The following is a 12,880-nucleotide window of genomic DNA, read 5'->3' on the forward strand; positions in this document are numbered from 1 at the left end:
GCCTTCGTCCCCAGGACGCTGAGACACCCCCTCCGAGCCCCAGCCCCTGCCCCAGCCCCTGCCCCAGCCCCTGCCCTAGCCCCTGGCAGCCAGCATTCTCCTCTCTGTCTCCGTGAGTGTGCCTGCCCTGAGTGCCTCGTACAAGTGGAGTCAGGCAGTGTGTGTCTTTTGATTCTCCGGGTATATACCAAGAAGCAGAACTGCAGGGTTGTATGGTAAATCTGGTTTTTGAGGACCCACCACACTGTTTTCCACAGTGTCTGTAGCATTTTACATTCGCACCAACCATACACCGGGGTTCGAACTTCTCTAACCCTGTCTCTTCTCAACAGAAGATAATGCTTATCTTCCATTGTTTCTGTTTTTCCTTTTTTTTTTTTAAATAGTAGCCATCCTAATGGGAATGAGATAGCATCTCATTATGATTTTGATGTGCTTTTCCCGAATGTTTAGTGTCTTTCTTTATTCATGCACACTCTTCAACATCCAGGGTATATTTTACCCTGACAGCCATCTCAGGTCGGACCGCCACATTTTAGGGGCTTCACAGCTGGCTGCTACTATATTGGAAAATGTGATTCTGGAGGGGAAGTTAGAGCAGTGGGTAGAAACAAGTGGGATTCGGACACATCCCGGGTGTATAGAGAAACGTTATGATGACCCCAGCTGCCTGAGAAGGGGCTGGGCCTTCAGGAAGCTGTGTGTCCTTGGTCCTTGGCAGGGATGGGCACCAGGAAGGGCTGGCCTTGATGACCTTGGGAAGAGTGCTAGCTCGTGGTCGTTCCTCTCGAGTGACTGTGAGTGCAGACAGTCTGTGCCTCAGCCCCCCAATGGCACAGCTTTTGCAAAGGCTGTTTGGAACTCTGCATCCCAACAAGCCCATTGATCTTTTTGTCATCACACACCGGATAAGAGTCTGGCTGTGGCCACAGGGTGGGAGGCTGGGCTCGGGGGAGCTGCCAGCTTCCTTCCCAGCACTCTGCCTCGACCCTTCGCTGCCCCTTAGCATCCCCCTGGAGCCTGTCTAATCAGATCCAGGCCTGACCTCGCCAGAGGTCCTGCACCAGGAAGAAAGCCTCCCTCCCCCCCCCCAGCCGCTCCAGGTCTTGGGCTGGGAGGCCCCTCCCCTCGGGGTGATTTATAGGGTGTCCAGGAGTCGGCTCCTGCCTGTTTCTGTTCTCTGCTAGCTCGGTGGGTTGCCGGGCTCACTCTCTGCCCTTGTCTTTCCCTATGTCCTGGCTCTACCCAAAGTTCAGGCAGAGAGGGGCTAGGAGATTCCTTCCCGGATTGCTTGGGGACAAAGGTGATTCTTCTTTCTCCACAACTGCCCCCCCCCCCCAAACAGGCCTTTGTTCACCTGGTCACTTGCTTTAGCCCTCACACTGGAAGGGCTTCTCAGCCACTTCCCTAAATTACTTCCTCTCATCACCCAGCTTGAGTAAGGTACCAAAGACTGTTCCTATCTGACTGAGGTGTCAGCAGGAGCATAAAGCATCAACAGCCATAAGCCACTACCCCGCCTTCATGTCCACCAGCTACTGACAAAATACCCCCAACACCAGCCACAAACAGTGTCTGTAACCTGTGCACACCATTATCAACCGCACCGTGGCCTCCAGGATGACTTGTTTGGGGCTCAGGGTGCACAGGGGCCTGACCCCCAGCCTCACATCCACACGCTTGCCCAAGGGCCCTCCGCCCCGAGAGACACAGTGAGGCATAGCTTCCCCCAGCTCTGCGTCCTGCTGGCACAAACCAGAGTGGAACAGATTTGCTGATCAAACATGTCCCACTCTGAGAGATTGGAGAAGGCCTAAATGCCCCCCCCCCAACTCCCCTGACTTCCCAAAGAGAAAAGTGCTGAGACCTATGAATTAAGAGTTAGCGAAAGATTTTGAGAAACCCCAGCTACATGTGGACAAAGGCCTGTTCATGAAGGTGGCAGGAGTTGGACCTAGAAGGCCCCAAAGAGTGCCTGCCAGCTCGCCTCTTCATTCACAGATGAGAGAACTGGCCCTGGACACGGCCATCCCAGGGATACCCAAGGGATGTACAGGGCAGATCAGAGGGCTGGGCAGGGGTGTGAGGGAAGAAGGAACCTCTGACGTAGGGGACTGCATCTCCCTATTGCGCCCACCTTCCCTGGACCACATCTGTGTAACCAGCTGGGCTCCAAGCAGTGGGACTAAAGAACCATCTCTGGGGCTCTTAATCTTACCTGCAACTTGCAATACAGTCCTACTCCCAACCCAACTGGCAAGGAGACTCCAGTCCAGCCTGTAGTTCCCTCTGGACTTACCTGCCCTTGGAGAGTGAAAAGCTTGCTGGAGAATGAAGGGGCATCCCAGTAGAGGGTCTAGGGCATGGAAATTCTGATTCCGGTCTGGTAGAGCCACCAGCTGGGCCTGGGCCTCAGGTTCCCCTTCATAAAATGAAGGGGTTGGCTTTAGATGAGTGGTTTTCAAGCACTTTTAAAGGCAAAGCTACCCTTCAAATGAAATGTTTGGCAGAACTGCAGTTGAGTAAAGCAGAGAGAGGGGCACAGCAGGGTGCTGCTGTCTGATGGAAGGAAAATGTGGGGCCCCGAGCAGGGAGGGGTTCCTCTGCATCCAGGGGCCCCAGGGGCCCTTGGGAGTCCTGCTGTACCTGTGAAGAGGTGCGGGCTGGCTCTGCAGCTACCACCTGTCCCGCTCGAGCACGCCTCCCAGCATCACATTTAGTTCATGATGCTGCTGTCGTTTAGTTTGGGGGGAGAAGGAGGAGTTGCATGGTAGAGGCCAGACTTTCTCCATCCCCAACGCCCCCCACTCCTCAGTGAGGAAGCAGCCATGTCCCTTGTGTCTCTCCTCAGGCCAGTTCCTAGCTCCAGGTGCCTCCAGGGACCCCAGAACAGGGGCTAGAAACACAAAAGGATTCATTTCCTTAATGAGAAGGCATCTGTAGTCAGCAGAGCCATTAGTCCCCGCCCCTGGACCCTGGGGGTCTGTGAGCTCCTCTCCAGCTGGAGTGGGGAGGGGCAGGCAGCTCCCCAGCTCCTGAATGGGCAGGGCCCAGCGGGCAGAGACCCCACCCCCACCCCCACCCAGGAGCCTGGGTGCCCTGTCTGCTCAGTAGACCCACTTCCAGCCATGCCCTGGAGGTCGAGAGGCACAGAGGCCTGGAGGCTGCAGAGGGGCCCCAGCAGTGCCTCGGCCCCCACCCCCAGGTCCCTGAGCTGACCTGCAGGCCCTTGGCCCAACAGCCTTTGGCCTGAGACGGGGCACGCTGACCTCCCTGGGGCTCCCTGGGGAATCCTCTAGCAAGCCTAATGGGGACACCAGCTGGGGCACTTGCCCACCTCCTACTCTGAGAGCCCCAAGGTGCTGTTTGTAAGGGCCATACCTACAAGGGGACACGTGTGATTGATTACCAGAATCACACACCAGTCACAGGAGGCAGGGGGTACAGACCCCCATTCGCATCCGGCCATGACACTCAGACCACGTACACGGGGACAGCCACACCCTCCCGGCAGACACTGCCCCACGCTCATGTGCGAGGAGGCGCTCACACCCATCAGCTGGTTCCCCAGAGGCCCTGAAAGAAGAGGGGGCAGGGCAGGGGATTTTTATGCATGTTTATATTTAATGAACCACATGCAAATGAGATGGAGAACATGCCACAAAAGAATCAGTCCCCAGAGGCTCTGGGAAGAAGGGCACAAAGGCTGTGCCTTTCGGGGCTGCTTTGGAGTCCAGAACAAGCTTGCAGATTGAGGGGGGTCTGAGACAGGGTGTGTCCACCCATGCCACGGAGCCGGAGCAGGAGCCAGAACCAGCCGCAGCACCCGGGCTGCAGTGGGGGGAGGGGACCGGGGAGGGGCGACTGTCCCAGTTGATGGAGTGCCGGAGGGGAGGTGCTGCCTGCCTGGACAGATGGTGAGCTGCCTTCCCGCACTTGAAGCAAAGTGGATTTTAATGAAATCACAGCCCTGGTGCTGAAGCTGGGAACCGAGAGGGAGGGGCCCTTTCCCTGAGCTTTACAGGGTGAGGTTTGGGAATGGGAGGGAATGAGGGTGGGAGGGAACACTTAACCAGCCTAAAATGGGGTGGGGGTATGCCACAGCCTCCCCTGCACCAGCCTCAGCAGACCAGACTTCAAGCAGTTCAGATTCCCCAAAGGTGGGGAAGGGGCCCCTGAATACATATGACACATTGAAATGTAGATTGGTAGGTCTGACAGTCTTCTGTCACCTTGGGTGGAAATACCACCCCCTTGGGGTACCTCTAAAAGCTGCAGAAGAATGGAGGAGGGGGTGGGGAGGAAGGGCGAAGAATACTGCTGGGTGCTGGGCAGCAACTGGACCACCTGCTTCCCTCTCTGGGCCTCGTTTCCTGTTCTGTAAAACATGCAGCAGAACATGGAGGCCTTGCCAAGGGGAAGTTTATAAAAATAAATTGGGAAGCAGCGGGAAAAGTAGGCAGCAGAAATCAGAGGCAGGGCTTTCTCTGACTGGCCTTTGTGGGTCAGTAGCCCAAGATTTCCCAGTTAGAGGTTTGTCACCCAAGAATTTATCCAGCTCTTTCTCTAAATGTGCCGGCCCAGCCTGTACGCGACCCCTTAGGGGGAAACGTTTCCCACGATGGGAGGCTGGACCAGTGCTGATGTGTGTCCTGGGCTAATGCCATGTGTCTGCCAGTGCTAGGACACCCCTCACCCCTGGGTGGGATGAGCTCCTGGGTCCCAGGACACTCGCCTGTGACCACCCCTCCCTGCTCTCTGCTCCTCAGTAGTTGCCTCTCCCACACGCACCCCCCTGTCTCTCACCAGCCATGTCAGACTTCCACGTGCACCCCCAGGCCATCGCGGGTGAGGAGGGCGGTGTCGCCCGCTTCCAGTGCCAAATCCATGGACTCCCCAAACCCCTGATCATGTGGGAGAAGAACAGAGTCCCCATCGATACGGACAACGAGAGGTGAGCCCCGTGTGGGAACACTGGAGGGAGGACAGAGAGGGGGGCCCAGGTTGGGCCTTGCAGAAGGCCTGCCTGCCCTGGCGTGGGGTTTCTACAGCTGTGCTGAGCCTGAGTGTCTGCGTGGTTTGTGGGTCCCAGAGTTGACGCTCATGGACATATCCACAAGGGGACCATGTGTGATTGTTGTCAAGGCTGGAACTGTGGGTGCGACCACCTGCAAGGGTCCAGGTGTGTCTGCAATGATGACAGTGACGTGGAACAGTACCTGGTGCCTGGCTGTGTCTGATGCTCAGTATTCCTGTGGCTGACGGTGCCAGTGTCTGTGCTGGTGGTCAGCTGTGCCCCCCTCATCAACAGGTACACACTGCTGCCCAAGGGCGTCCTGCAGATCACAGGACTTCGCGCTGAGGACAGTGGCGTCTTCCACTGTGTGGCCTCGAACATTGCCAGTGTCCGTGTCAGCCACGGGGCCAGGCTCACCGTGTCAGGTGAGGGTCCTTCACCCTGCCAAGTCCCTCTCCCAACCAGCCTCCTGACTTCTCCCCACCCCCAAATCAGCCACCCCCTTCAGCTGGCCCCCCCGGAGATTTGTCAGCCAAGGGCAGACAGGGTACCTTTGAAGCCCAAAGTTGTGGGCTCCTGGCAGTGAGGGTTCAGGAGGAGTCCAAGGTGTACACCCTGGCTCGGTTCCACCTGGGGAAGCCCAACCTCTGCTGATGCCGGAGGCTGCAGGGACAGGAGCAGAGAGATGGGTGTGAGCGACAGACTTCCTGGGGCCCCTGGCATCACCTCTGCACCAGTAGGACCTGATTTCTAGGCTGGAGCTTGTTCTCCGCCCCCATGTCCTGCGTTGTGGGTGGGGGAGGAGGTAGGAAGGGTCCCAGCTGAAGTGAAGAATGTGGCATCTTCACCCCAGGCTCGGGCTCTGGGGCCTACAAGGAGCCTATGATCCTCGTGGGGCCTGAGAACCTCACCCTGACCGTTCACCAGACCGCAGTGCTGGAGTGTGTCGCCACGGGCAACCCGCGCCCCATTGTGTCCTGGAGCCGCCTGGGTGAGCCTCATCCCAGAGCCCCTGCCTCTCCCACCCCTGCCCCACCCCCTGGGAGGGCCAGTCTCATCACCCAGCTCCGGGGAACTGTGAATCCTGTTTGTTCTCTGCGGGGGTCTGGTCTCTGCAAGGCCTGGGGGGGCAGGGCACGGGGTGGTTAGTTCCCTCTCCTTGGCAGTACCAGGGAGGTCTGCTGGAGGTCCGACTGCTCCCTGCATTCTCCCTCCCCCTGCCCGGATGGCTTAGCTCCCTGGGTTACCTCTTTTCGGTCCAGCACCAGTCCTTCCTCCCCGCCCCCCTCACCCTCAGCACTGGACACCCTACCCTGGCCAGAGTCCCTCTGCAGCTCTCAGCACTCTGGTCTCTTCTTGCTCATCTCTGCCCTCCACACCCTGGCCATACACCCCAGCTCTGTGATCCCAGACCCCTCAAAATCTCAGCCAGTTGTCACAACCTTACTCTGGGCTCCCTGGTCTCTAGTCGGGCCCCCGAAATCCCAGGCCTAAATCCCCAGGCAGCTGAAGGAGAGAAATGAAAGGATGCAGATGGGCCCACATTGTCTGAGCAGAAAGGTCACGGGAGAAGCAGAGTCTGGAGGGGCAGGGTGGGGTGGGCATTCACAGGGAGACTGCGCCACATTGTAGCAGCTGAGTGATCGGGGAAGGAGGGGGCAGCAGGCAGGATAATGGAGTAGATTTCACCACTTCAGGGACTGAATGGGGAGCTGTCTCCTTGCATTCTGACTGTGCTAATCTGATCCTGGGGTGGGGGGAGGGCTGGTCCCTGGGAGAGACTGGAAAGAGTGGCCTCACCATTAGGAGGAGCCCATGGGCCCGGCAAGGGCCATCTGGCCCAGCGTCTCCCGAAGTGTGCTCTGCAGAGGAAGAGAATTGCTTGGCAGTCTTAACAAGTTTAGGAAACGGAGTTAACCAGGTCCTTCTGCCGCAGGACTCTCCGAGCCTTGGTATTAACGGGCACTGCGACAGGCCAGGAACAGGATGGATGCTTGACCACCGACCTTTTTTCAAGAGGGACAAATCAGGCTGGGAAAGGCCTGGTTAATTCAACCCCCTTAATTTCCTGTTTGAGAAGCTGAGCGGAAGGGACCTGAAGGTCACCACCGTGTCAGTGAGAATGCCAGAGTTAGGACCCAGGTCCCCACCGCTGGAGTTCTCTGTGCGGCTCCCGCTACCTTCGCGGTGCTGCCATGTAATGCTGAGGAGGGAAGGGGCTGAGTCGCAGACCGAGGCCCCCGGGGGGTTGCCGGGTCTGTACACAGCCTGGAATGTCCCCACAGTCCCCCCTTTTCCACACCCGTCTCCCGGACCCTTCCTCACCTCCAGTCCCCTTCCTCCGTAGACGGCCGCCCCATTGGGGTGGAGGGCATCCAGGTGCTGGGCACCGGGAACCTCATCATCTCAGACGTGACCGTCCAGCACTCGGGTGTCTATGTCTGCGCGGCCAACAGGCCTGGCACCCGGGTGAGAAGAACAGCACAGGGCCGGCTGGTGGTGCAAGGTACCTGCCTCCCCACCCCTGGGCGAGGGGACATGGGCTCCCACACAGCCCCGCCTGCTGCCCTGTTCCTTGCCCCATCAACACCCCTGGCCCGAGCCCAGGACCCTGGACTCACTCAGTTTCCTACCCAGTCCCTGCTCCTCCCCGGCCCCCAGGCCAGGCCACAGGGGCAGCCCTCCCCTCACCCCTCTCCCCCAGGAATGCGTGTGCTGGCAATGGGAGGGCTCTCGGCCATGGGCCCCTGTGTGCCCCGCAGCTGCCAGCACACCCTCCCCAGTCACTTCCACTTTATAACCACAGCTGGTTTCCCCCTGTGTCGTTCACACGTGTCTCTTGCACCACGTGCTGTTTTCATTCACACGTGCGGCACTTCTATGCTCACACCTGCTTGTACGCTCTCAGCATGCTTGTCGTTCTCACACTGACACCCCAGCTCCCACCTCGCACACGCAGCTGGCCCCCCACGCCCACAGCAGCCGACCGGGCCGTTCCGTCCACCTTCCTGCCCTAAGGCTCGGACTGGGCTCAGATTCCCTTTCTCAGGGCTCCTCTTGCAGGCGTGCCCTCCTGGAGAGCTGGGGAAGGGGTGGCAGGAGGGCATTAGGGCTTAAATGCCCGTTTGTTTAGCATCCCATGTGCCGTGAATCTGTCCAAATGAAAGTGATGGAGCATTTCATTTCTCGGGCGCTAATGGAGGCTTCGGGCCTGGGACTGGAGGAGAGAGGGATTGAACGGAGGGGTGGGGGCGGGCTGGCACTGCGGGCTCATCCATCTCCCCTTCATTACAGCCTTGGAGGTGCAGCCGAACCTATTAGCACATTTATTTATTTAACAATTTCCTGAACAGGGAGCTCAGCTTGATTGCTTTCGGATACAAATGTCAGTCTCTTAAATAGTCATTAAAACGGAGTTCTCTCTAGGGTCTGTCTCTGAGGTGGAGGGAAGAGGGGCCTGCCCCCATCTCCTGGAGCCTGGGCCCCACCTTGAGGACCCTCCAAGGAGAGTGTGTCAGGAGCCCACCCTGTCCTCCTGTCCTCTGTCTCACCCCTGCACTCACAGCTGTCTCACCCTTCCTCCCTGACCCTCACTGCACCACCCGCCTCTCTGTGCCCCCCCATCCAGCCCCAGCAGAGTTTGTCCAGCACCCCCAGTCCATCTCCAGGCCAGCTGGGACCACCGCCATGTTCACTTGTCAAGTGCAGGGCGAGCCGCCCCCTCACGTCACGTGGTTGAAGAACGGCCAGGTGCTGGGGCCCGGGGGCCACGTCAGGCTCAAGAATAACAACAGGCACGTGTGGGGTGGGCATCGGGGTCGGGCGCGAGCCAGGGGTTGGGAACTTGGGTTCGAGTCTCAGGCCTGCCACTGACCTGCTGGGTTGCGTCCTTTGCTTTCTGGAGGGGCTCAGTGTCCTCATCTCTCAAGTGGGGAGGTTCGGCCACCCACAGGGGCGCCTCTGGGAGGGGGCTGGGACCTGAGGCTCTCCTTCCCCCTGCAGCACCCTCACCATTTCTGGAATCGGCCCCGAAGATGAGGCCATCTACCAGTGTGTGGCCGAGAACAGTGCTGGCTCCTCACAGGCCAGTGCCAGGCTGACCGTACTGTGGGCCGAGGGGCTGCCCGGGCCCCCCATCAACGTGCGAGCAGTCTCCGTATCCTCCACTGAGGTCCGTGTGTCCTGGAATGAGCCCCTGGTCAACACCGAGGAGATCATCGGCTATGTCCTGCACATCAGGAAGGCTGCGGGTGCGCGGGGGCACGGGGACAAGGCGGGCCCCGCAGCCCCTTCCCCTTATTCGCTCTTTCTCATCCCTTTCCATCTGCGTGTCCTGACCCAACACCTTCCTTTCTTTCTCCCCCTGCTCCCTGGCCACCCCCCTTTCACCGGTGCTGGGAGGCCTCCCCACTGCCCCTTACACTGCCCTTCACCCCCCCCCCCCCCACCAGACCCACCAGAGCTGGAGTATCAGGAAGCGGTGAGCAAGAGCACCTTCCAGCACCTGGTGAGCGACCTGGAGCCCTCCACAGCCTACAGCTTCTACATCAAGGCCTACACGCCACGGGGGGCCAGCTCAGCCTCACCCCCCACGCTGGTCAGCACCCTTGGTGAAGGTGAGGCACGGTTGTCTGTGGCGTACCAATCTGCAGACACCCGGGGTATTGGGGCGGAACCACTGGCGCGCTCCTTCAGGTCGTGCACTGCGCAGGCCCAGTAGGGGCTGGTTCTGTCTTTTCTAATTCGCGTAGAGCTGCTGTTTGGGCAGGCCAGGGTCAGAAGCCAGAGAGCTACGGAGCTCATGGGGGCGTGGGTCACGGGTGGAAGGTGGAAGAGGTCCTCACGTCTTGGCCCCCTCTGCCCACAGCCCCCGCCCCTCCCCCATTGTCAGTGCGAGTCCTGGGCGGCTCCACCCTGCAGCTGCTGTGGGAGCCCTGGCCCCGGCTAGCCCAGCACGAGGGCGGCTTCAAGCTGTTTTACCGCCCAGCCAGCAAGGCCTCCTTCACCGGCCCCATCCTTCTGCCTGGAACTGTCTCCTCCTACAACCTCAGCCAGCTCGGTGAGGCGGACACTGCCTGGGCCTGGGGGGGCTGGGGGGCCTGGGGGGCCTGGCAGCGGTGCAGTGCCTCGGGCCAGGAGGCGGGGCCCAGGAGTCGCCTCTATTTCCCTGCTGGGATAGAGCCACCCACTGGAGCGGGCTGGTCACTCAGCAGCGCTCCCTGCTGTCCCGCCAGATCCCACTGCGGTGTACGAGGTGAAGCTGCTTGCCTACAACCAGCACGGCGATGGCAATGCCACGGTCCGCTTTGTGTCTTTGAGAGGGGCTTCTGAGAGGACAGGTGAGGGGCGGGGGTGGGATGTGGGGCCACTGGCACTCAGGAGGGGAGGCTAGGGCTGAGGGAAGACAGGAGCGGGGACCCAGGGAAGGTAAGAGGGTGGAAGAGTGCATGCAGCCCTTGAGAAAATAGGCTTAGATTTGGGTTTGAAGTTTGGCTGTGCAGCATTCTAGCTGTGTGACATTGGGCAAGTTACTTAACCTTTCTGAGCCCCAGTTTTCTCCTCTATAAAAGAGGGATAATAATAACAACTACTCTATAAGAGCCAAGCCAAGGATATACAGTGTTATTCCCCATATCTGGCACATAGTGCTCAGTAACTGGTAAAAAGAAGTGAATATTTGGGCTGGGGTCCTGTGGGCAAGGGCAAAGATCAGTGGACTTGGCAGTGGAAGTAGGGATAAGAAGCCCCAGAGACTGGGTGTCTGGGGGGTGCTTCAGACCTGCAGAACCACAGCCCACAACCTGCCCCCCCACCCTAAATAGCCCTGAGCCCACCATGTGACTGCCGGAAGGAGGAAGCCACCAACCAGATGTCCACCACAGGCATTGTCATCGGCATCCACATCGGGGTCACCTGCATCATCTTCTGTGTCCTCTTCCTCCTGTTTGGCCAAAGGGGCAGGTGAGTGCTGGGCCAGGGAGAGGCGGCTGCGCTGACCTGGGGTGCGACAGCCCGGAGAAGGAGGAGCTTTGGGGGGGAGGGGAGTCCGGCTCACTGTCTCTGTCCCCGTGTTCTCCCTACTCCACTCCTCCCCTGACTCCTGGCTCACCCCTTAGGGTCCTCCTGTGTAAGGATGTAGAAAACCAGCTGTCCCCTCCTCAGGGCCCCCGGGGCCAGAGGGACCCTGGCGTCCTGGCACTGAATGGGGCCAGACTGGGAGATCGGGGCCACCTGAGCCGAGACGAGAAACGAGTGGACATGAAGGAACTGGAGCAGCTGTTCCCCTCGGGTGGGGCCGCAGGCCAGCCCGACCCCAGACCCAACCCCAGACCCATGGTGAGTGTCCCTACCTCCCGGGAGGCTCTGACCGCCTCCCGGTCCTGCCCTCTATGTCGGCCATCGGCCTTCACCCAGCTCCAGGTTTTCTCCAGGCACAAAACAAGCCCCTGAGCCCGGAGCGGGACCGGACCCAGAGCCCGAGCCCCTGGGCAGAGGACTTGGGGGCCCCTGGCCCCCACGTTGATGCTTGTGTGTCTGGCCCGTTTCCTAGCAGGATCCGGTGGCCCCTGCCCTGTGTGAGGAGACCCAGCTCTCCACGCTGCCCCTTCAGGGGTTCAGCCTCCAGGAGGAGAGGACTTCGGAGGCCAAGGCTCCACGTGCAGGCCCCGAAGCTGCACCCTCACCCCAGGACAAAGGCTCCGGCCTCCTCAGTGAAGGACAAGCTGCCCCGCCTTGCTCAGCACCAGCTGCCCAGTCAGCTCTCTTGGGACAGTAGCCAGTGTCTGGCCCACTCCAGAGGGGGCAACCCCCCATTCTCAGGTCAAAGGCAAGACTTTCCTGTCATGTGGGACGTGGATGGGGGCCTCCCCGAGTTTCTGGCTGCCCCGCAGGTTGTCCAGACCTAAAGAAGCCTCAGCAGGGAGCCCCCGCACCGGCACCCGGAGGGGTCGCTGCAGGAGTCCTCCCTGGGGCTGATACCCCCTCACCTCCGCCTGGTACCCACGTGACTTGGAACTGAACTAATGTTTTCTTTAAAAAAAACTTAAAATGGAAAAAAAAAAAAGAAGAAGAGAAGAGAGAGGAAGGTGAATCAGACTCCCAAACCTTGCCCCTGCTGTGGCCGGGCCCTGACACTGTCACCCCCACCGACCTTGTTTTCTCAGGATGGATTTTGCTGTTTGGTTCTCAGCACCTACCTCAGCCGGAATGAATGTCCTTGAGGGAGCGGCTCGGCCTTAGGCCCCTCCCCGACAGAGCCCCGAATGCACTCCTACCTCAAGCCCCTTGACGGGCAGCCCCTCTTTCCTCCCCACATTGTTGTCCAGAGTTTTAAAAAAAAAAAAACCCACAAAAAAAAAGCACTTCCCTATTTCCAGGTGTGAAAGAAACCGTCTACCTCACGGCGCACGGGCTCTCGGGCCTGTGTTATCACTGGACCCTCTCCGGGCTCCGCCTCCTGCCCACCGCCCCGTTCTCCCCAGAGAGGAGGTCACAGGCTGTGTCACCAAGGGCAGGCCTCTCCAGGCCTGTAGACATACAGATGGAATTGGTCAAAGAAAATGTGAAAAAAAAAAAAAAAAAAAGCCAAATATGAGAGGAAAATCTGTTCCTTGAAAATATAAGTTGTTGCTCCAGACCAGGCACCTCCCAGCACGCTCCCCGTGCTCTGTTCTGTCTTGTCTTGTGTGTCCATTCCCATTTGACCCTGCCAGCCAACTCGTCCCCGACGGGGGTCTCCAGGACCCCTCTCCTCCTGGGCCTCGGGAGGGCGGGATGTGGTTCCGGAGCCTGCCTCCTGTCCCGCCCACACGCAGGGCCCTGGAGCAGGCCGGCCCCTGGAATGTACTGTGTGCATGGTGGGTG

General features: G+C 59.4%; 1 protein-coding gene across 3 annotated transcripts in view; it reads left to right on the forward strand.

Annotated features, from left to right (window-relative positions):
* Window positions 1-12,407, forward strand: part of IGDCC3 (immunoglobulin superfamily DCC subclass member 3) — a 38,748-nt gene extending 26,341 nt beyond the window's left edge. The window contains exons 1-13 of one of the 3 annotated variants that reach the window (XM_053669992.1): window positions 3,815-3,917; window positions 4,810-4,954; window positions 5,312-5,442; window positions 5,871-6,008; window positions 7,365-7,523; window positions 8,646-8,811; window positions 9,020-9,267; window positions 9,469-9,633; window positions 9,885-10,076; window positions 10,252-10,356; window positions 10,840-10,978; window positions 11,134-11,353; window positions 11,568-12,407. In XM_053669992.1, coding sequence (XP_053525967.1) covers window positions 4,812-4,954; window positions 5,312-5,442; window positions 5,871-6,008; window positions 7,365-7,523; window positions 8,646-8,811; window positions 9,020-9,267; window positions 9,469-9,633; window positions 9,885-10,076; window positions 10,252-10,356; window positions 10,840-10,978; window positions 11,134-11,353; window positions 11,568-11,792 — 2,031 coding nt within the window. In that variant the 5' untranslated portion in view covers window positions 3,815-3,917; window positions 4,810-4,811 and the 3' untranslated portion in view covers window positions 11,793-12,407. Of the gene's footprint in view, window positions 1-3,814; window positions 3,918-4,809; window positions 4,955-5,311; window positions 5,443-5,870; window positions 6,009-7,364; window positions 7,524-8,645; window positions 8,812-9,019; window positions 9,268-9,468; window positions 9,634-9,884; window positions 10,077-10,251; window positions 10,357-10,839; window positions 10,979-11,133; window positions 11,354-11,567 lie in introns of those variants that run through there. The other 2 variants (XM_037155683.2, XM_053669991.1) reach the window with 2 other exon arrangements.
* Window positions 12,408-12,880: the final 473 nt, after the last annotated feature.

This window comes from Artibeus jamaicensis, unplaced genomic scaffold, assembly GCF_021234435.1.
Source record: "Artibeus jamaicensis isolate MK-2021 breed Jamaican fruit bat unplaced genomic scaffold, CSHL_Jam_final contig_548, whole genome shotgun sequence".
Lineage (NCBI taxonomy): Eukaryota > Metazoa > Chordata > Mammalia > Chiroptera > Phyllostomidae > Artibeus > Artibeus jamaicensis.